General features: G+C 36.7%; 1 protein-coding gene across 3 annotated transcripts in view; it reads right to left on the bottom strand.

Moving 5' to 3' along the window:
- Positions 1-24,377, bottom strand: part of RFTN2 (raftlin family member 2) — a 55,892-nt gene that overhangs the window by 9,602 nt on the left and 21,913 nt on the right. For all 3 annotated transcript variants that reach the window (XM_067298894.1, XM_013952169.2, XM_067298895.1), the window contains 7 exons: positions 23,856-24,039; positions 21,568-21,679; positions 19,137-19,449; positions 15,687-15,887; positions 10,690-10,811; positions 9,118-9,221; positions 1,333-1,411 (listed from right to left, as the gene is read on the bottom strand). In XM_067298894.1, coding sequence (XP_067154995.1) covers positions 1,333-1,411; positions 9,118-9,221; positions 10,690-10,811; positions 15,687-15,887; positions 19,137-19,449; positions 21,568-21,679; positions 23,856-24,039 — 1,115 coding nt within the window. The remainder of the gene's footprint in view (positions 1-1,332; positions 1,412-9,117; positions 9,222-10,689; positions 10,812-15,686; positions 15,888-19,136; positions 19,450-21,567; positions 21,680-23,855; positions 24,040-24,377) is intronic.

The raw sequence follows: 24,377 nt of genomic DNA, 5'->3' as shown, positions 1-24,377 counted from the left end.
TACACAGTGTACAAACACTAGCATGGAATTGAGATGGTGGTAGAGATGAGAAATAAAACAGAATTTTAATTGTGCATGTCAAATAGTCAGGCATAGAAGAAGTAATCATCAGGTGAGTCAGTGAGAAGGAAGTTAGGCTGGAGATAAGCAAAAGCATAGAGCAAGAACAAAAAAGGGAAACTGTATTTTAAGAACACTAAGCACAGGAAAATACAGATGATGGTAACAGTCTGGACAGGAGGAGAAAAGGACAGAAAGATCAAATATGACTTTAAGAGATTTAGAGACTAATGGAACTATTTATACAGAGGGAGAAAGGGAAGAGAAGATATCATTGCTTTATAACACTATAATGTCATGAATGACAAAATTTGTAAAGTTATTAATCTGGTGCTGGACGTGAGTGAAAATGCCCATGGTTTTCATAGCTTCTTAAAAGACTATCACAGAAGAAGAATTTTGATTAGAGAAAGGTTGAATTGCAACTGAAAAACAGAAATAATAAAAGGGAATAATCCATTGTGGGATGTAGAAAGAGAAGGCAAAGAAAAGCCCACCAGTTCATCCTTCTCCGGCCACAGCAACAGAGTTATTTACTGTAGCATGTACACAGGTGCTGCTGTGACCTTGACTCTGAGCAGGATGTGGTGATTAACAGTTGCTGAATCCTCAAAGCACCTTCACACAAACACTATTATGGGAGATTTACTCAAAAGCAACAAGGAGCTGTTGAGGTCCAACAGCTGCAGGTATTATTTTAAGTTTTGTATTTTTGTCACAAACATTTCCATGCAGCAACAACTAACATTTATTCACCTGTTAACCTCCAGATTACAGTACTGCTGGTGCAGCTTGAACTTTTATTCTAGTACAAAGATGAAAACAGACATTTTGGAGGTCAAAATAAAGTGTTTTCTTTCTCATATGGAACAGATGCAGGATTTGAATCAATACATTTAAGACTTTACTGAAGACTTCCAAAGAAATACTTACAGCATAGCCAATCACATCTACTAGAGAACCAGTCATTTCTTAGAACAAAATACTTTAATTAATAGGTTTTATCATGCTTGTGCTCTTGTTCTCAAGTAAGTATGGCTTCACTTAAAAGCTATATAGCTGAGAAAAAATTAAGAAAATTGCAAATCTGTCAAGAAAAGAAACCTTGAGTTCAACTGCAAAAACCCTCTGCAAACTTGACTTGATTTTCTCATGTGAAACCCTTTTCTGACACTCTTTTCCCATTGATTTTGAAACCTACTTTGTTTCTGTACATAACCATTAGGTGCAGTACTAATTTGCTTATACCGATACCATTGACACATTACTCACCTCTGGTGTCTGGATAGCTGAATTCCACATTACAGGTCTCTGAAGAAAAACAACTTGCTTTGTGGCCAGATTTCCTTCACTGCAATTTAAAGAATATTTTTATTATCTTAAAGGCAGTAACATTCACTGTAACATGTTTATACCTTTCACAGTCAACTGTAAATTGTGTGTACATGAGGACACATACACTGTATGCATCAGAAGAGTATAGATTAGAGTATAGTATAGAGACCGAGCACTGTCTCTGTTCCTGCAGTACTGCAGCTAAGGTTAACCAACCCTTTTCACCCTAGGCTTTTCTTACATTAACCTTTAACACTGTCAATTCTAAAAGATTTGGGTTTGACATTTATTTTGCAAGATTTGACACTTTTAATGCTAAGATTCTCTCAGAGAAAGTCTGGGACCGATATGGCCAAAATTATTATAAAGATCTTGTTTTATTTCCACAAAAGAACTAGACATGCTGAGCCAGGCTGCAAGAGAGAAGCCGAACTTTCTGTGCAATTCCTCCCCTCTGCCGGCGGCAATCCCTGGGGCACAGGAACTGACAACAGTGGGGACACCTGTACTTTTAACACTCCCCTGTGGGATCAGACAAGGCATGTTAAAGAGCCAGAGCGGTCTGGATGGAGACAGCAGTTGTGTTAGCCAAAGGGTCCCTAAACCGCTGAGCCACGCTCCTAGACCTGGAACTGAACGCGGCTTCCTAAGCAGCGGCTGCCCAGCAAACAGCTTGGTGATCCAGTGCCACGTACCACCCACCTCATCACCTCCACTGGCTCAGCCATGGGGAGGAGACCAGAGGTTTGATCATCTCTGTTCCTCACAGGAGGAAAAACGAATGGAAAGTATTAATACAAACAGGCAGCTGAATCAGGTTTTTCCTAACTTTTGCACTCCTGACTAGGAAACCTCAAGACTCTCTTAATAAAAATTTTTGCACTCAATCATAGCCATTGTCTAAAAATAAAGAAAACTATCTAGTATAGAAACCAGTCATTTACTGGTATGTTAATTCCTAAATAGCTCTATAATCACTTTGAAAAAAGTAGAAGCATAGAGCTGGATTAAGGTTGCACATGAAAGCAGGTATATAACAAGAATTTTTATTACTGTGATTGGAGATACTTAACATGATCGCTCTTGAAAGTTTAAGCTCCTACTTTTAGTCCAAGTTCGCACCTTTACAAAGTCTGAAATTAAACCTCAAAGACTCTTTCTTTCATTTAATCTTCCCCGGCAAATATACAGCAACATATAATTAGCTATTAGTACCACAACAGACAGGTCCAATCTCAACAGATCCACAGCTTCAAATATCTCAATTCTTTGCGGTGTGCAGCGTGGCAAATAACATTCTTCACTGCTAGCTAAAATGTGTTTTCTGGTTGTAAGAAGACAGCTAACTGACACAATGTGATAAGCCTGCTGTACCTGTGAATGCACCAGAATAAGAGTACCTGTACCTGGTTATTCACCACCTGTGAATAAAAGGCCTCAGCTCAGTTTTTATAAGCTCTACATCCACAATAAGATAAATGACACTGACTGTTTTATACATGGGAAGTACAGGCATAGTCAGGACAAAAGAAGAAAGGAAAAAAAGACAGATAAACGAAGAAGAAAAAAAAAAAAAAGAGGAACTTTAGTCTTCAGTCCTGGAACTTTTAGCAATGTTGATGCTACTGTGGCAAAAATGATGTAAAGAAGCAACATTTACTTTGTTCAAAAGGAAATACTCCTCCAAAAAATAAGTGTGAAAAGGTAGAAAAGTTCCTCAGAAACAAATAAAGTGTTACTGCTATAATGTCTCAAAAGCGTTACATTCTTGTACTACTGATAGTACATCTACTTGAAGATTTTGCATCTCCATTATCATCAACTTTCCATCAGGAATAGAGGGCAGCACACTGATGCATACGTGCTACAAAGCAAGACTGTGTCATTAAATGAGTGCAAGAATCGCAAGACCAGAGCCCTAGGATGTGAGAATTTAAACAATTCCTCTGTTCTAAATATCTGACAGTGAGTTTTGATAAACTCTTCTCTCCCCCCACTCTATTGCAGGGCAGTATTCAACGAGATCTTTATGCACATAAAGAAAAGACACTGAAACACTTGGGCAGAAAAATGATTACAGATTTAAGAAAAAACTGGAGAAAAGTGGCAAAATAGAAACACAAAAATTACAGCTACTTAAACATGTATCGATTACTATGTGTGAGTTTGTTTCAAGTATCTATGATTCTACATAGTCTAGCAATGATAAAACAGTATTATTATGCATAACATTACAGAAAGAATTACTAAAATAACATATGATTGCACTTCAGTATGGGTATGCTAGTCTTAACAACCGCACATATAAAGCTGAGGTAACTAATTCATGTTTCATGCCGGGATCAGGACTGAGGGAATGAACTGGAATGAAATGGTAGGAACTTGCTCCAAGAAAAATCAGGGATCAAAACTGCTCCTATGCGATCGGGAAGAAGTCGTTAATGGCCTGCCCCACTGGCACTCCTGTAAGCCAGCTCTCTGAGAAAACACACAAAATAGCACTGTTCCCCGCGTACTCAGCTGCGTCTGCTCAATAGTGACTGATAAGCATTCTGTGACGGTGTTCGGCCCCTCACAATCTCCCTTTCACTCCAGCTGAACTCAGGTCACGGCTGCATATCTTCCTTGGACGAGAAAAGAGAACTACCTTCAACGGCAGTCTGCGGGGAAAACGGGGAGGCAGGGGAATGAAGTCATTTGGCTATGGCTGTCTCCATTCATTAAAAGAAAATAAATAGGTTACAATTTTACTGTATGACAAGGAAATCGGCAACCTTGCAACTTTATTCCTCTTGGTTAAGACCAAACCCACCCTCCATCACCCTCCACTCACACCATAACATCAATTGAGAAATCTCTCTTTTAAGCCAGAAGACTGAGCACAGTCTCTGGCAAGGGGAAGAGCCTTTGCCTTATTTTGTAACAGTGTCTGCACTCCATCAGAGCAAAGAAAAAAACCCAACCCAAACCAAACATTAAGCTTCAGCTTGTACAAATTCCACTAGAACAGAGAAAAGACACGATGGTGAGTAGACAATAATTAACAATTTTCTAAGTCTAACCTTATTAAAATGCTGCACACGACAAAATAGCTATGAGCTTAATTCACAAAGAACTGAATGACAGTGGGATTTCCACGGAATTTAAATTAGAAAAATGCTTAGAACCAGCCACTCCACAGCTTCCCTCATGCCTCCACACTCGCTCTTTGCCTCTTGAGTCAGGGCATTTTGAAAACTTGGATTAAATAGTTTGTGATGATAAACTAATAATCACAAAGTCAGTATTTTTGCACTGTATTTGTTTGCTTTCTGGTGCTTGTAGACAGCCTGTCCTGCCCATTTTCAGTGACTACAGTAATCAGGGAGGGGAGATAAAGGCCACTGCAAAGTAAGGCTGCGGAAGCCTTTTTCCTGTCTCTTCTCTTAAGAGAGATGAAGAGCAAGAGAGATTCTTTTGTTAAAAGCACCAGCAATTTGTTTGTCTGCTTATGCTGTATGGGCATTAAATTTGTCCTCTTATTATATGTGTATGTTAAGTAAGTTCTTAAAAACAGTTGTCCAACTAGGGCTGCCAATGGCTCTGATTTTTATAAGCCTGTTTTTTTATGCATAAACATTTTGCATTTGAAGCACTTAAAATCAAGGTCAGACAAAGTTTCCTGAAAAATGAAGAAAAGGAGTAAGATAAATTCTTTTAACCAACTCAATTTGTGTTTCTCAAGATAGTGTTTTGCAGTGCTTTGGAATTGCACAGTATTTAGACTTTCAGAAATGAGATACAGCTTTGGATAGTAAGTCACCTGATCCAGTAAAAATTGAAACTCAGAAAGAAATCTAATTTTAGACCACAAACATGTCTTAAATTCTAGAAGCTTATGATACACTCATGTTAACTGCAGGGGCACTAAATTACTAGCAGAGTATTTCCTCATGTGCTATTTTTCCATCACCAGGTTTAACTCCTAAAATGACAGTTAATGTTATCCTAGCTATATACCTTCTGAACTTGGCATAATCCTTGTCAAATATGTCTGTCAAATCAATTCTTGTCTTGAAAGTATTCACCTAGTAAGTTAGAGCTGTATATAATGCATAAGGCTCCTTAAGTCATTTACTATATATTCAAAATTATGGTGGGTCAGTCTTGCATTCTTTTTTGGTCTCAAATGCTCTTAAAACAGATTAATGACTGCTGGCAAAATTTAAGTACCCAAGATATGGATGGATACAGCAACTTTTGCATATTTTTCAATGATCTGTTTTTTTGTACTCTTGGAAAAATACAATCACTGACAGAAGAAGACAGGGAAATTATGTGAAGGGAACTTAAGCAGGTTTTACAATGCGCTGACTGAAAAACTAAAAAATCACAAATGCTTATTTTTCAAACAAGACTGCACAAAAAAAGCAACTCTGAATGTTTGAAGAGTATGCTATCTACTATTGCTCTATTTGTAAATGCAAAGATAACTTTTCTTAAGGAAATGTTCCTGTATCCAATGTGTTTTAGCCTGTGAAGTAGGAGTTAAAGGACAAAACAGGCCTAGAGAGTGCTGCCTACGCCTGAAACGACATGCTGCTCTACAATACTCAGCTATCATGCAGCATTACACTCCATGCAACAGGACATTTTATTTTGTGGAGAACAATAGCTGTAAAAAAGAAGAAAAACTTTAAACAGCAACAACAAAATCACACAGGAACAGGCTTTATAGCATAGTGTTTTTTTAAACTGTTTCAAATCCTAACCATGCTTTAAAAAAAAAAAAGGAAAAATTGAATGCATGACAATTCTGTCACACTCCAGAACCTGTTAGCTATTCCAGGTCATATGATGGTTTAAATAAGTGTAATGACATTTGAGAGTCACATTTTTTGTCTGCAGACAAGCAGTGAGCATAATGGCTAATAACAGATCCTAGAAGATCTCACGTTAGGGTAAGTTTTGCAATAAATTAGGAGAAGAGTAAGACAGAAAAAAGGAGAAAATATAAAGGAGAATAAAAATGGCGAGCAGGCTGTCCTGCTAAAATTTCTCTGATTCTTAGATAGAATTTTCATTACGTATATTGTATGAATTATATTTTTTAATAAATATGAAAAAGTGAATTTACCAGGACTTCCCAAAACGCTGTTCATTTCTGACAGAAGAAGATGTTAATTGTGAGTGTTTTTGGTAGCATGGTCTATTGGATAGTGTTTCTGAAGCCTGTTAATATTCAGTCTGGGTTTTGAGGTCACAGTTCAAAGTCTGGGAAAGAACAGCTGTTGGGCAGCATAAAATGCCCTCCTTTATTCAGACATTTAACTTGCATTCTTAGCATCATCTACCACCACAGTAATAGCATCTTTCATATCAGACACATAGTAACCACCCAAGAATTTCTTCTCTTCTGTAAATACCAACATCGATGCCTAAAAATAGTATTTATCAATCATTACTCAGACTGCCAGTACAGAAACACGTTCTTCTAAGTCTTTTAAGACTTCTTAATATTCCCTTGTTCATGGACTTTTTTCTTTTTTTAAGAAATCTGATTAGATATACATGTTAGATACACTACAGACAAACACACAATATGTGATTTATCATGCTTCTTCTAAAGGTATCTCACAAGCCATTCTAAGACAGCAGGTATTAGACAACACACGCAAACACCCACTCAACCATTTAGGTCAGAAAACAAACACTTTATATTCATCTGAATTATTCCAGCATTGCTATAAAATTAATCCAACTCCACATCTGGCCAGGATACAATCCCTTTTTACGTGATCACAGCTAGTAACAGGTTGCTTGTTTCATGTTTTATTTAGGAAGCAGCAGTATTTCAGACACCAAGTGCAAATTAATGCCATGCCTTGAGCCTTCTTAGTGGCTCAAGGAACAGGTCCTGTCTAATGAATCATTAGCACTTCCTACGGCACTCTTTTTTTCTTCTTTTTATTTTATTTTATTTATTTATTTTTTCTTTTTCCCTACAGCACTTAACTTCTAAATGGCCCTGCTTTTGCTCTGCCAGTCTGTGAGGTCCCAGAGAGCATCAAATTGCCTGTTGCACGCAGAGCCTGATACTCACAGAGCGGCTGCCCAACAGCTGCTCAGGACAATTTCGCCCCGGCTCTCCAAACCCTGCGGGGATGGATACCGTTACACTGTTTATGGGTTGAAAGAGTTTCAAGGTTAAAACCCCTCCCTCATCCTATGACCTGCAGTGCAGGCAGACTACTAAAAACTTTTTCTCCCATTGTCCACTCACGTCCTTCCAAGTAGATCTGGATCCTGAAGGCCTGCTCTCAAGCTCTAGGATCTGTCCAAAAAAATCAGTTGCTTATGGAAACTACCAGGCTCAGCAGTTCACATCTCCTTACAAGTCACCATGTCAAAGCTAATAAATACACTCAGACAACGACATTTGTTTGAAGAAATTAATTAAAGAATAACTGCTTTGTTTCATGTTATAAAAATTGCTTCTCTGGAGTGGGGGCTTTATAAGTTCAGAATTTCATAATTTCAGATCAAAACATACAGAGACCTTTCAAATAGCAAAATATGCCATATACTTTACCACAGTTTCTCCTGTCTTTGATTTTTAACCAACTGGTTAAAATCAACTATAACATCCCCCCTCCCCCCCCCAAAAAAAAGAAAAAGAAAAACAGAATCAAACCCCAAAATCTATTTCCTGACCAGAAATACCTCTTTCTCACATGGATGAGTTGATTTAATTATGTCAACTCGCTTGAATGGAATTCCATTTTCCTGCAGTTCTCTTGGAACCTTCCCTTCACATCCTTTTTATGCTATCTTGATTTAATACGGTGAGGTCTGGATTCAAAGACTACTAAAGTCAGTCAGGGTCTTTCCTTTGTCTTTAATGAGCCCTAAGTCATGCCTCAGCACACTCGTTTGCTTTTAAACCTTGGCAATCTTAATCTGATGGGAGCAGAATTTAAAAACCTGTGTAAGCTTAATCCAGTGATGCATTTGCACTTTCTTAGATTGGTACTGTAAAGAAAAGCACAGTACTTTTTTTCTTTTTCAGTAAATAAAGTTTGGAAAATATATGGGATCTAGGCCTGTTAAAATTAGCTCTTCCTATATACATGGATCTCCCACAGACATCTAAAGAAATATCACAATGAGAAAATAACAGAACTGAAATCCAGTAGTTTGCTACTATATTTAAGATGAAACATAATGTCTACATTAAAGAAGAAGAGAAACAGTTCAATAACTTGCTGGATTAGCACTTTCTCCTCCTCATTTGCAGTAAGTAGTGCATGACTGTCTCGTGACAACATTGCTTCTTCTCACATAGTCCAAAACAATCATTCACCCAGGTCCTACTTACTGAAACATTTCAACATTTGTTTAAACTTGAAGCATATGAGTAATCCCATTGCTGGCCCATTACTGGGGACTGTAACTGTGATAAAAAGTTTCCTAAATAAAATAATTCTCATGTTTGGATATAAACAATGTATTTTAAATTGAGGATTACTGGTCTAGTTTGAAACTCACTGAAGTCAATTGTCCTAAATCAATGTGTTAAAAAACCCTCCAGCATAATGCTACTTACGTCTTAAGTTTTACATGCAGTTAACATTATTAACATTTTTCCTTTTACATTTCAGTACAAAAAAAGTCACTAGGTAATTCTCTGAGATCTATAACTTAGAGCATACACAAAAATGCTGTATTCTGCTGTTTGGGTACCTGTCATGTCGTACGATAGGTGTAGGCAGGACACAGGTCAGAAGCCATCCAAACTCAGCCAACGTGTGCAATAATGGTCCATAATCTGTTTTAATTTCACATCCCTACATTAATAATTATAAAAAGTAGTAAAGACACTCTGTGCAGGTTTTATTTACATTTCTACACATAACAAATTACAACCACTCTTCTTATTTCTTATTTACAAATAATATAACAATCCTTTGAGGTTGTGTCCCATTGTGCTGTTGGGTATAAAGAGAGAGACCCTACTTCAAATTGTTTTCAATTTGAAAAGTTCAAGACTATAGAAGATTAGGAAAACAGACAGGGCACATTAACTTCAGATATGAGCCTTGATTTAGCAAGACTTTCAGAGCACATATCTCACTTGCTAAATTTGGCCATGTTGCTGAATCAACGCCTAAAACAAAACTTTTTCAATTTAACTGCAGAACAGATTTCTCAATTGTGTATTTAGGTTTGTTGTGTTTTTTTTTCACTTCACAACTGATCAACAAACATCTCACCTAGCTATTGACTGAAATCTTAAAAACTTTCTGTTCTGAAGTAATATAAAATCCAAAAATGAGCAAGTATATATGCATCTAAAAATATATTATTTTGGAATCCTTAGAATCTGAAAGGCCACAACAGATAAAAAACCTGAAAAAGCCAATGCATAAAAGGTCCAGTTCTTCATGATCAGTTTTATCATACTTTTTCCAAATGTAGATATTATCACATATGCACATTCCCTGAAGGCAGACAAACAGCTTTTGCCACAGGCAACAGAAATCTTTAAATTATGAAGACTAAAAGGAAAGGGATGACATTTTCCTCTGTATTTCTCTAAAATTCTACACTAATAATGTGCGACTACATTCCACATCAATTATTCAAGATCAAATTCTGTACAACAATAGATCAAGAAAGCAAGATTACTTCAGACAGAACCAGTCCTTAACACACATTATCAGCAATGATCTCAAAGGAAAATATTTTTAAAGACTATTTTTAGTCAAATTTAGATCTGTGCTTTAGGTAAAGCAAATCTATTGACCTCTGTGGAGTTCACCTTTTTATGCCAGGTCTAAGTTTTGTGCAGTGTCTATTCACGTAGTAAATATATTCATCATTGAATATTTTAAAAATAAGCCCTTAATATACTCCAACAATGCTTACTTGTAGATGTCACTCATTCACACCAATAATCTTATAATATAAAAATATTAAAGAACATTAAAATAATTTTAAATTATGGTACTAGGTAGCACAATGTAACTTCAATAGAATAAAAATTGTTTCACATTAAAACTAAAATTTTACTAAGAATACTCATCTGAAAACTATATGTAATTCACTCACTATCAATTTCTACTTGTTTAACTTCCAGTTGTTGCTATTTTCTTCCTCCTTTTATTTAAAAACACTTCAGCACTAGTTTAGCTTATCCAGGTGGCTTCAAGAAACCATCCTTAATGTTTATCAACACTTGTACAAACATTCTAACAAAAAAACCAAAGAAAACTAGAAGTAGGAAATTACATTGCTAAATCACCACCAATTTACCTCAATGACTGTCCATTGCTCAACAACTATGGCGTCGTTTCCTTTCCTGTTAGAACCTGGAACTCCAGAACCTTCTTCTTCATATATAAATAATCCTTCTAAAGATTTGGGCAAGTAGTCCCCTGTGAAAATAAGGATGAATGTAAGCTGAAATATAAAGTTTTAGGTCCCTATCTTACAGTGATTCATGCATGGCCTTACATGTTCTCAATGAGAAAGCCTCTAAACTAAAATGACCTGAAACATCCATTCACTCAAATTCACAGTGCCTTTATTTCTGCATCTAGTTACAACTTCATGAACTATGGAGGTCAGTTGATTATTCAAAATCCATTTTTCTTCCTAAAGGAATTGAGCTATGAACCCAATACAGGTTTCATTTTCCTCAAAGCATTAGCCACTTCCATGCTTGAGTCCGATTTCAGGTTTCCTATATTCAGCATATGCCCTGCAGTACGCAAAGGCTCTTTACTCAGCTTCAGTGTTGTCTGCCTGACAATAAATGCAGCTTTTGGGGTGGTGGGAGAGAGCTGCAAGATAAATGAAGCATGAAGTGCAAAGCCTAGCTGCAGTTACTTAAATAAATAGATAAATGACCACAGGAAGAGCCTGAAACAGAAGTAATTGTAGGAAGATTCCTGATGGGAAGGAAGTTTCTGAGCACACCTCCCTGACTTACTTCTTGTAAAAGTCTGACAATATCCAATTGGCCCAAACTAAAGTTGTGCATCGCATGCTGGTTCATTTTCTGGTTTTGCATCTCCTAAGAGCCATCTGGAAGCCTTTTGTGCAGTTGTACCTCAATAGCTGACTATCTTAAAAACTAAGAAGAAAAAATTAAACTAAACTTAAACAGAAAAACTAAGTAATTCTCAGAATATCAGATTTAAATCTTCTCTAATATGCCACAAATGTAAAAAGAAGGCTGTTTTTGCCACAGTTTCAGGTGAAGGGGATAAAGTTTAAAAAAAGAAAAAAAAAAGAAAAAAAAAAAAGGCAAGCAAACAAGCAAAACCTTTGGAGCACCACTGGTCTGGTGTAAGAATTTGACCAGATAGGCACAGAAGTTCCCTAAATAAACCAGAAGTTCCAGTTTTTTGAACATCTGTTTGCTAATAAGAAATAACGAGCATTCATGTATTTTTCACATTCATTTGTATTATTTTTACTGTATTACATATAGCAAATTTATGTACTTTGAGTTACGATTATTTAAATACTTAGAAGTGTATATGCCTCTTCTGCATATTTATAGAGATATTGGGCATGTTATTTTATTTTTAGAATACACACAAATATAACCTGATTCTGTATGGAGCTGAATATACGGCTTCAGGTACAAACACATGAACACCTGTACGCACTTCCTAAAAATTCAAAAATACTTAATGTTACAAATTCATGGACTTCAAACTTTCTGCAGTGGGCAGGCAGACACTTAAAATGGGCAGTCAACCTATAAAAGGTTAGAATATTTCTTTTCTATCATTCAAACGTGATTGAAAAACTCTAAATTTTAAACAATTACTGAAACGGGGCACCTCTGCTCAGTGGTATTTTGAGAAAAATTGCTTGTTCATAAAGTATATCACGTCAAAATCACCTCTCTTGAAAAAAATTACTGAAATTACATGTGCAATTAGCTTCTTCACCTGTCCATTCTGTTGGGGACAATGGTTCACTCTTGTTAATATTAATACTCCAACCAAGAAAATTGTGCTGCATTTCTATAGCTGCTTGACCTGAATTAATTATCTTTATTTATATTAAAGCAATAGCTAAAGTTTGCTAGTTTAACTAAAATGTATAGAAGGACAATTGCTGCTATAGACAGTTCACAATGTAAGAGAAAACAAACAAAACTGAGGTGATGCTTGGAAATGCATGCACACACACAGGTACTATAATTATGGTAATGAATGCAAATCTTTAAATACTTTTTCTTCCCCCAAAACATTTTAGGTGTCCCTCTGTTGGATGGCAAATTTTAGCTGGCTGTAAAACTCTTCCATGTTCATCTCATGAACAAACATTTTAGCTTAAGAAGAACTCAGTGGCTAAATTAATTTCTTACTGAGGCTACAGACACTTGATCAGCTGCAGAATTCCATTCACATACGGGGTTGTGCCTTCAAATATATCTATTTTAACCCAGCAATGTCACACCCATGGCTCTGAAATACATGCCTGTCAAGCGGGGCAGAACCAGAAGCACCAACTGCTGGGAGCAGGCAGCACAAAATCCCTAATAAGTCACACCCTGGCTACTAAAGATGGGATAGTTCTTCATACGGAAAAGAGTAGACAGCTTCAGGGAGCGGCAAGATTGCAAAACTGTTGCTGGACAACAGCTGCAGAGATTAATTTCAACAGCTGCTGAAAACACTCCTCAGTGAATTGTAAGGTATCTCCAGAGAGTTATTTTGTAGCTCTAAAAAAAATGTATTGAAAACTAAGGGTCTGATTTCTCACCTCTCCTCCCCCAAAGGAATCTTCCTTCTCCTACTGACTCCAACAGATAGGAATTAAAATTTCAAAGCGAACAAGATGGCCAATACAAACTGTGCCATTAGACTGTTTACATGCACAAAATATGCAATTTCAGAGGAAACATCTGACAAATTCAATCTGATGTAAATATAGTGATGTTGAGGCACTTAAGAGTTCCTCCATGGATTCGGACAATTACTAAATTACTTTGCTACAGAGTTAAAGAAATGTAATGATTCTCATTATTTTTAAGGTTTGATTTTTAAAGAAGCCACATTATTTAACTTTCAAATATTTTTTATATTTAGAACATTTTTCTTTAATTTTAAATCCTTCATTAACCCAAGCCTTGCAGAGGGTATACAGAACACAAACTATTATTTTTAATCAGAACATGGAAGAAAAGCCATATTAAATAAAGCACATCTTAATTAGAAGGTGATTGATGAATATTAAGGAATGCAGAGCATAAAGATAACACTATAAAAAGAAGGAAAAGAGCCTTCACAATTATGCTGTCTGAAGTACATCACAAATATTTGATTTTTACTGCTTTTAAAATAGTGTGTACGATTAACTACTAACTGTAGTATCCTTTTGTTTTCAAATCAGAAAGCCGGATCTCTCCTGCAAGCACATGTAGCTACTGAAAGAGTTTCTCCTGGAGTGATTAGCACCACAGAGGGAGATATACTGCAAGAGCACCAGAAGAGTCCTTTGCCTTTCTCTTGAGCGTAAACTGCAAGGCAACTATGTTGAGCAACTAAATACATTTTATTAGTAAATATAAAAATACACAAAACCCAAAAAACAGTATTTCTAGCTTAATTGTATAATTCATGTTATAACAACACAAAAACAAGCAGATGTAAAATGACTCATGAAAGCCACTTTAATAAATTTTTATTAAGTAAATTAATACACTTGTTAATCAGTCTGAGTCTTGCATAAGTTGTTTGTTAAGGTCTGTGAAAATTTGCAACAAACTTCTAACAAGACAATTTTTCTCCAATGCAGCTCTGTATTTTATTTACTTAAACTGAACTGCCATAAGCAATTCTAAAGGAACATCAACAATCTAGAACCCAGTACAAGCGAGGCAAAAAAAAATTTAGCCAAAGACAAAATATGACTTTTCACATAGTGAAATAAAATTCTAAATTTGGTATGAAACATTTATTATATTAATTAATAAATTCCAGAAAGACTCATTATGTCAGACTCTCTTAGCCTGTTCACCTAACATTACAGCATTAAAATTACCATTTTCTTCACATTAGTTTCAAATAATTGGACCACAGTTTTTTGCAACTCTTCTAACTTCTGGCTTTCGGACAAATTCAGTTCAAATGTAGATACATTTCTTAATGACATATTTTAGCAACAACAGTATTTTAGAGTTCAAAGAGCTTCAGCTGATGAACAGCTTCTGTCAGAGAACGTGCTGAACACAGCTGGCAGCGGTACCGCAATGCCTAGCGGTTCTGCCGACGCACTGCATTTGGCCGCTCAGCAGGGTGCGCAGCGATGGGTTTGGGCCAGCAAGGGTAGTACTGACGTGGGACTTAACGTCTGTTCATCAGGATGGTGAAGGTTAGCAACGGTGAAAGAGCGAGAAGAGTCTCTCCAAAGAAAAACAGAGACTGAGCTGACACTGTCAGAATGCACAAGGAAATTCGAAAAGCCAAAAGAAAATCCAGTGCTCTGAAGCTCTGTCATCATAGCAATTTGAGTGAGTGTTAAAAGAGCAGGTAGATTCCTGCATAGGAGCCCAAGAAACAGGAGAGACCATGGGAGATCTTTCTCCCAGCTACCTGAAAAGACCTTGGAGGATCTACCTGCAGCTGAGGGCAAGAACAGAAGCAGATTTCTCTACTCAATGCACAAGTTCAAATCTGGCCAGAATGACCTGTAGAAGGATGCTGGATCTAAAACTTCAGAATCAATAGTAGATTTTTAAAGCAATCTGGTGTTTTAAAGAGAATTCTTAAGCCTTTCCACACTTCCTGCTTTCTTCAGTTCTTCGTTGGGCTTACTTTGACTTAAGAAAGCACACCAAGAACTGAAGTTGCTTTTTTGTCTCATTAGAAATATTCAATGAAGAAGTGCAAGACTGTGTCTTGAGTGAGTAGCAGCACAATATGAACATCAGGGAAAGGTGTATCTAAATATTTTTGTTCCAATATCTTTTCCTTTTAAATAAAGGAAACAAGCAGAAGACCACCAGCGCAAAAGGTTTATTGCATTATAATGCTACGCTGCTTTTCTGTTTCGGAAATCCTGAATTTGATAAAAAGCAGTAGAAATTTCAATTATTCAAAGCTATAGCTATCCAGAAAACACTTTATTTCCTTATCAGGTATCAGATTCTACAAATTTACAATGACTACCTGAGCATGCTTACATTTTGCTTTTCATCTTAAAAGCAAAACATAACTTTCTTCTGCAAAATAAGTGGATCTATATAAATAAGTAAAAGCCCCAAAATATTCAGAAATAATACCTACCTTTAGAAGTTTCCCAGTGCACAAAAGAATCAATTAAGGACAATCCTTGTTTATAATAAAACGTGGTTAGTTCTAGCCAGTCTGCTTCCAGGGTACTGACAACTGGCCCCTTTCTTGTTACTTTCATAGACAAAATGCCCTCGTGATAGGTCCAGCAGGTAGAATCATCATCAAAAACATTGAAGACTGTATATAGCTTATCTAAGAGAAAAAAAGAAACAAAATGGTCAAGAAAAATGAAGTTCCAGAAGACAGTGTTCAAAAATAAAAATATTTTGTCTTTTTATTATTCTCTACTTCAAGCTGGTATCCTAAGTAACAGTTCCAAGAATTATTTCCTGATATGACTTTACTGTTAGTTTGAGTCCTTAACCCACTCGGGGGGGGGGGGGGCTCAGAAATGTAAGAAAAAGTTGAATATACTGCTGTTGGGTTGTCATTGGACCTTTAGGGAGGTGGGTTTTATGTAGTGGAAGTATAGCAGATGTAAGACAAAACTCAATTAAAACAGACTTCATTTCTGTTACCCATTGAACTTCTGACTACAAATATACAAAACTAACTGAAGATTAAAGACAATTTTCTAAATTTTTAAACATTAGGAATGCTTTGTATAGCAGTAATTTGTACCCATCTTCTTCTGAAGATGGCCTAACTACCAGTATAACCAGTTGCCTACTGGCGTTTTCCATGCAATAACTGATAAGCACACGCGTGTGCATGCTCGTGTGGAAAATAAAACAACAGAACCTGCACATCTTCCAATGCTTTTTATATCTAGGCATTAATACAGTTCTGTTACAAAAACAGTCACAAACAAACCTTCATCAAAAGAATTAAATTTCAGAAATCCACAGTATTTTAGGAAAACCTTGATAAAGTTTTAGCTAAATATACAGGTTCTAAAAAAAGAACATTATACAAATGCACTCATATATATGTATGTTGCTGTTGTGGGGAAATAAGACAAAGCAATCAAAATAAAAAGGTCCTGAGATTCTGTCTAGTATTTCAATTTCTGAGCAGCCTAAATGAGCACAAAGCTCTAGAAAGCAGAAGCACGCACACAGCCAGACAGAAGAAGCTGGTTTAGATGCCCCCCGCTGGGAGGCTAGTCCTTCTAGGCTCCACAAATGGAGGAGATTTCCAAAGGGTAATTGCCCCTGTAAGCAGTGCGACCTCCCCTCTGGAGCACCTCCGCTGGCTCCGACTGGCCTCAGGGATGACACGTCTGCAAGTGACAGCAGGTGCCTCCAACGAGGCCCGTTCAATTCCGGACAAAATTCTGAACTCTATCAGCAAGAGATGCCTTTCCTTTCTTAACACGGTTTTTTGTGTCACCTCCACAGATGGTTATGTTAGCGTAAGCGTGTTTATCCTGATACAGTTAATTTCCCTTCCCACATGGTGCAGTGAGCCCGTTTCTGTAAGCACATCTACAGAGGAGCGAGAGGACGCAACCCCAGCACCACGCCACGGGTACACTGAAAGTGGCAGCGCAACCGAGTTTGTAGAAAAGGCCAGTATCACCTGTGTACACACTGCTGATGTTCTCAGGTAATACTTTTACATCTGCTCTTCAGAAAAAGTTTTGAGTTTCCCAGTATAACTATTTGATTGGTCATATTTATCAGAAATTTGCCTCCACTAGCGGTATTTTTTAATGTATAACTAAATAATGAAAACTCACACATTATCACCCCCAAAATCTGGCACTCAGACACGCAATTTTCCTATCTTTTGAGTGCAGACTGAGACGAATGTGGCACACTGAAGTGGCAGTACATACCTGCATGAATATAACACTGTTTCTTTAAAAATTCCCACCAGCACTTTTTTAAATGATGGTTGCATAAAACATTTACAAAGCAAAGGGGGTACATTTTCAGAAGCTGTCTTATAAACTCCAGTAACTTTACTGAGTACTTGACTAGTAGCAGAGAAGACAGGCATATTCCTGCCAAAACCTTCTGAAGAGTTTCCTGACAACTCTGCTCTCAGGCAAGGCACGGGTTGCTAATCCACCTGCTCACGCCAATGGGCCTGAACAAAGCTCTGCTCAGAATCTGCTCTGCGCTTCAGAATCAAGAGTTTTCTGCTTTTTAACTACAAGATCTTCATTCTGCTATATATAACAAACCCACTATTTCAAGCTGTAAGGAAAGAGTTAAGCTTTAACAGATCATGCTATAAAGGCTCAGCATGTTGCAGGAGAACTGCTTTAATTCAAGTATTCGGAAGAGGGACACTGATTATCGCAGTGCTTCGAGTCATTATCCTGGCAGCCTACAAACTAGAGAGGCTGCTTAACTCTTAACAGGGAAGTGAAAAGGTTGCTTTGGAGAGCAATTAAAGCACGGATGGCACATCAGCCAAGAACCTGTTTTGTCCAAATGTAATCTCATCACCCGCCCCCCCACAAGCAGGAAGGAAAGTCACTTGGGGGGGGGGGGGAGGTGACAGAGGAAGTTTAACATATAAATAAAATAATCCAAGGGCTTGCTCTCTTTCCCAGGAAAGGGCTTATTAGATTACTTAAATCAAGTATTCACCTTTTCTCCTAGCAAAAGAGAAGGCCTTACTGCTTTAGTGTCAGAAGACGTTGCTTTAGACAACATCTTGCGCAGACTACGCTATGTAGTTTATATATTCTTCTACAACTAGGTTTTCTAACAGTTTTTTTTATTCTTAAACAACTTTTTAATGCTTAATATTCGCTAATGCGAATTCATTTTGTAACAATTATCCTCTGATTCCACGATCACCACATTAGTTTAGGTGATCTCTTTCAGGATGCTTCTTTGAGGGCACGTTAGCCAGAAGGAATCCCCGATGATCCACGGGTTTGTTTGCCGTGCCTTATATGAGTTGGGGAGACGCATGAAGCAGCCCTAAACCTAAGGGGATCCCTTTGTTGCGAGTTTTAAAACAGGCAAGAGGACTGTCATCATTATAGCATCACCTTGGACATACATTACAAGTTTATGGTTGAATACTAAGAGTAGGTAAAAACTAACACATATGGGGAAAAAAGTTTTAAAACATTCACATCCTTGTGAAACATTTTTCCAGCCACATATCTGTCAATCACATATCAAGCAAAAAAGCTACCTGTTTGCACCATATTTAAGATCAAAATTATGTATGTTATATATATATATTTTACAAACTACAATTTTAACAGCACATTTAAAATAGTCTGTATGTAGAAATGATATTTCAGTTTTCATATTACCACAGTGCAGACATACACAGTGCAGAATGTAAATATTTCTTCTGACTTCTTGTTGGAAATGTTTTTAGAAATAAGTATGCATTTAAGTAAGTAGTGTCTTCCAAAGCCAGTATCTGAGAAAATACGCTGCTCTATTATTTTTGCCAACACTTTTTAAACAAAAAAAGGATAACTCAATAAAATGTCTTATTTCTGCAAAAAATAGCATTTATTACCGTCTCCTTTTCGTGGTTTAGCAGGGCTGCCTTCTTTTCCAAACTGGACATCTGCATCCTGTGACAGTTCGCCTTCTGCTTGCATTTCCTCTTCTATCCCACTCTCAGATGACTGACCACTCAGTGTCCCCTCATTCCAGTTTTTATAGTTTTCATCTGAATTTTTTCTTCTGTGTTCCCTGTTTCTTCTGCCTAGCGTTGATTCCCACTCTGCATTTCCATCTGTGTTTGTTCCATTACAGGCTTTAGGTTGAGGAAAATGTTGTGTTATAAATCCCACAAACTTCTTTCCTCTTTTAGCGGCTTCATTAACCTGCATTTACAACAGAAAGTTAACTGGAAAGTGATTTTAAGACAGTGGATAACTTTTTTTTTTTTTTTTTAATCTATATACATGTTTTGTTTAATTAAATTGCTGACTTTCAAGGAAATATAAAGGATGCAATCTTTTGAGCTATAGTAAGGTAGTTTGTCTTTGTAGGCTGCCCACGTTTTAAAGCAAACAGAAGCCTTCCAGAGTGCCTCTGCACTCAGGCCAAGAAAGGTGGCAAGTACTGCTACTAACTTAAGTGTATACAAAATCCTTCATTTAGAACAAAACCGAAGCATTTTACTTGCTGTGTCCTACTGATAAGCAATATACTGATGCAATAAATAGTATTGTTCCTCTAAACATATGTGATACTAATTGTACTAAAATTACTAACCACTAATACTATAGAAACAGCTGCTGTTTGTCTTGTGTTAAGATTTATCATCCCCTGGTTCCCTTATGGGCTACTCAGCTTCACTGTTACTGTCTAACGTCCCGCTCCTCCCTGCCACTGTAAGGCGCATGGGGAAAGGAGCGAGCTGGCAGCAGATTAAAATCCCCTTTACTCTTTTCCAGCCAAAGTTGTTTCTCTTCCTCCCCACTGAAGTGTTGTAATACCACTGCAGAGCATGTGCCAGCTGCGGGATATGGCTGTTCTTGGAGGGAGGGCTTCTTTCGCTGGGAGAAGGAGTGCTGTAACCTAGGAAGGAGACCCCACTGACATCTTGTGCTACCGGATCCGCTGAGCAACAAAGTCTTCTCAGGGAGATACAGAAATCCCAACCCAGCAAAAAGAAGTTGGGGGAGAGAGGGAAGGATCTCTACCCCACTTAACCCATATGAACTACTTAGTTGACAGATTTGATAACAGTCGAATAACGATGGTACTACCATGCTTTCTTAGTATCATGAAAGACTGAAGTGTTATTGTTTATCACCATTACCTATGCACAGGAATGATTTTACAGTTGGCCAAAACTCAGCCACCACTGTGATTGCACAGAGCAGCTGTTTTTCTAAGACAACCAAAAAAATTGTAAACATGACAAGCAACATGTGGAAAAAGAGGCAATATGATGATTTTTTTTCCCCCCCAAGCATCACAAAGTCTTGCAGGCTCAGGAGGTCTTTCAAAAAAAAAGTAAATTTACACTGGATTACTGGCTCAGTCTTTTTAAAACATTGGGAGCATTTTAAACTCAAATTATTTTCATGTAGTTCTTACATTCCAGATTTCCTTGGAAGACTGAATCACTGCTAATTTCAACCACATTTTTCCTTTAAATGTTTGTCTGGTCCCACTGTATAGGCAACCTGGCAATACACATATGGTAAATGTGTATTGGAGTCCAATTTTAAATTTGAAACACCTGAAACGCAATAATTTCAAAACAAGCCATTTAAAAACTTTAAGTATCTCTTTGATAATTTCAAAGATCATTAAATATTTCCAATACACTTTTTCCTCAACTTCTTCCCTTAGCAACTAATGTGAAAGATATCACTAACTCTTGTAATAACAATAACTTCCTGTTTTGGCAAGTCTTCAATTTTACAGAGGAAGTGAAACACAAAAAGAACCAGAACTACAGCTTGCATTGTAGTGTAAGTTTAGTTTTCTTTAACTATACAATATTTTCAAAAGAAGTGCTACAATTACTGTGTATTTTGTATTTTTGTTATAATTTAAAGAATGAAAAAACCCTGGTTTCTTAGAAATTATATTCATTATGAATACCTTACTTAACACACAACAACATAAATCTTCAAAAACTTTAAAATATTAATTCCAGAAAAAGCTATTGTGCAAACATTTTTTTGAAGACTGATTCAAAGTTTAGGCCTGATTCTACTTCTGGTAGCATAAATGGCCAGTCCCCAAAAACTTTACAGAACTCAGGACAAAGTCCTAAATTAGAAAAAGCAACTAAAGAAGAAAAATAACTCTTGTTACATCAATAAAAGACTTGGTAGATTATATAAAGCAAAAATAAGGTTAAAACTCAAAGCTAGAAAAAAAACCCACCCACACTCAAGCTCCCCAACCATTAAATATAAATTACATCTATGTTAGAAATAAAAATCCTGCGAGAAGTTTGGAAAAAAACCCTCCAATACCTTTTCTAACAGTTCTTTCACTGCCTCGTTTGTCAGTGTTTCATACATTAAAGGACATTCCTCAATCACCAGCCTGGGGTGCCTTTGTCCTCTGGGTGCCGTATGCTTCTGGCTAGAACACAGAAAGAAAGCAGTCTTTGTCAGTAGTTTGCTGCTAACTTGTGCAAATGCTTGCATGCGCAATTCTTTTCTTTTCTTTTGGAATAAAGATTATGAATGAAATCTGGCAATACTTTTTCATACTTCTGCTTAAAACTCAGCAAGCATTTTTTGGTGTTTTGTTTTGTCTAGTTTCTTACACAAAGTAGCGGTACTGTGTATTACAGTGTCAGGGTAAGAATATAAATATTTAACATAAATTTCACTTGCTGCTCATGGCCATTTTCTGGAAACTGAACTTAACTGGAAAAAAAACCCCACAAAACTTTGTTTAAAAAAAGAACCCTGCTTTCACAGCAAATAAATCCAAAAACCTCTCTCTAATAACAGAAAAAATACTGATGTTAGTTATAAATGTAGCAAGCACAAAACAGAGAACCAGTTTTGTAGGAAAAAAACACTAAGAAAAGAAATGGTGCTTTCACAAGTGTTAACAGGCTGCTGTTCAGTTTTGAAATTTGAGCAGAGTCACAGCTATTTTATGAAATAACAGTGTAGGCAAATACTAGAAATACAATGCAGTAATACTTTTGGTGAGGTAATGTTTGAATTACTCATAGCTTTCAGAATCCTAAATGCTTTAACTCCCAGTTAACATTCGAGAATATTATGAATCTTTTTGTCTAAAACCAGTAATATTGTTACCTGGACAACAACATTTGGTGCACATCTACAATAGAATGGTATTTTCTTCATTTTTTTCACACGAGCTTTTGCCTTAGAATGAAACATCAATGAAAGATGTTAAAGGTTACTTTCCAAATAGCAGCTGGAGAACTCTGTTTGTCTACAGGAAAACCAACATAGGTACATATGGCATCTGCATAGGAAACTGGGAACTTGTACCCAGCAGTTTCATGTGGAGGCTGCAGGTTCTTGTCCTTCTGTTATTCAAGGGCATAAAGGTTCAAACCACAACTTCGTAAGGATACCACAGCTACGGGAATAAACTGAGTTGTGGAAGCTGTGCGTTGTAACGTCAGCTCAAGAGCAATATTCTGCCTTGCTTCTTCAAGCGTTTGTCCACATGAACAACATTCACCTGGTTTTGCAGATGAATTTTATGACAGTAAGTTGTATGAGCCCTCATTAACAAATGACATCAAATGCCATGGACAATGCTTGTTTAAGCAAGGCATCTGACTGAGAAACTCTCTCAAGTGAACCATGTTTTACAGAAGTATCAGCAGAGCTGTACGGGGCACCGTCAGATTCCTGTCCTTCCAGTCTTCCACGAGAAACCGAGAGCGCCTTTGTGTATTGCACTAGGATTGAGGAAGCAAGGGGAAGCATCAGAGACCTGAATAAAGTAAGAAATCCACTTTTCTAGCTATTCAAATTAAGAAAAAAATTTTTTTTTCTCTGCATTCAAAGGAACTAATAGTAACATTTCTTTGTAAATTTTCTGTATGATCACATGGTGATTTTAATGTTGTGACAACAACAGCAATAAACAAGATTTTGGAGCAGGAATATAAAAGCTCCTGACTTTCCAACAGTGACAAAAGTAATTTTTTATATTCCCTCAGTGACAAAAATCATTTTTTTATATACATATTCCCCACAAAATCACAGAATGATTATTTGTTTCTTGATAAGAATGAACAAGAAACTTTATTTCAGCCAAGCTGAAAGTACTTCATACTTTTTAGTGATTTTCAGGGAGTGATACTCTTACGGGAAAAGCTAAAGACCAAAGTTTTGCAAATGAAGAACAAAAGAACAGATGTGAGGGAATTAAAAGAAGCTTAATACCCTTTTAGTTTTTTGTTTGTTGTAGGTTCTAAGACATAAGATACCTTATTATAAAAATTTATTAAAAACAAAGAGGTAAATTGTAATAACTTATCTTCCCACAAACATGTTTTAAAATTATATTGCAAGTATGATAAATGACTTTGGATTTGTTTGGACACTAAGGCAAAGTAAGTGTTACCCTATTAAATGTTCAGGGTTAATAAAATAAATAATGCTACCAAGTTGCTCACCATTCTAGACAAGGAACAGTTATTTAATTGATTCTTTGAGGTGCTTATTTTAAATTAATAATATTATGCATGTGAGCAATACACTTAGAAATGGCTTCAATAATTAATGAACCAACGTATTCTAAATTATTTCTCTGTTACCTTAATTTTAATCGTGAAAGTACCACTCGATACATATGACTCGCAGGGAAATGCCTTCTACGTCCAATCGGCAGTATAATAGGATGAACAGCTCCTACGATATAGCCTATGTTGTAATATTCTTCCACCTTTGATGCTATATCCAACACAGAACTGATCTTGATAACTTCTGGATTTGAGGAAGCTAAAAGCATTGAAAGCACAGAAGAGATGCACATTAGGCATTACGGAGGTACATATACCTTTCAGCGAGTTCCTTTTACACAAGCACACAAAATCTATCCCAGGCATTTACTGAAAAACTACAGTCCATCTTCGTACACGAAGGAGCAGATTCACAGCTAAGTATTCAACTAGCTGAAGTACGTATTTTTACAAACAGAGAGATCATATTAACTTGTAATTCATTTGGCAATACCTTCCCATTGGATCTAGCTTTGTCAATCTATTATAAGAACTGTATTAACATCTAAACACAAAACAGTCTTCAATTTAACAGAGCAACATTTTTGTCTAGCCAAA

This window comes from Apteryx mantelli, chromosome 6, assembly GCF_036417845.1.
Source record: "Apteryx mantelli isolate bAptMan1 chromosome 6, bAptMan1.hap1, whole genome shotgun sequence".
Lineage (NCBI taxonomy): Eukaryota > Metazoa > Chordata > Aves > Apterygiformes > Apterygidae > Apteryx > Apteryx mantelli.
The sequence above is the reverse complement of the archived record's forward strand: the minus strand, read 5'-3'. Positions and strand labels throughout refer to the sequence as shown.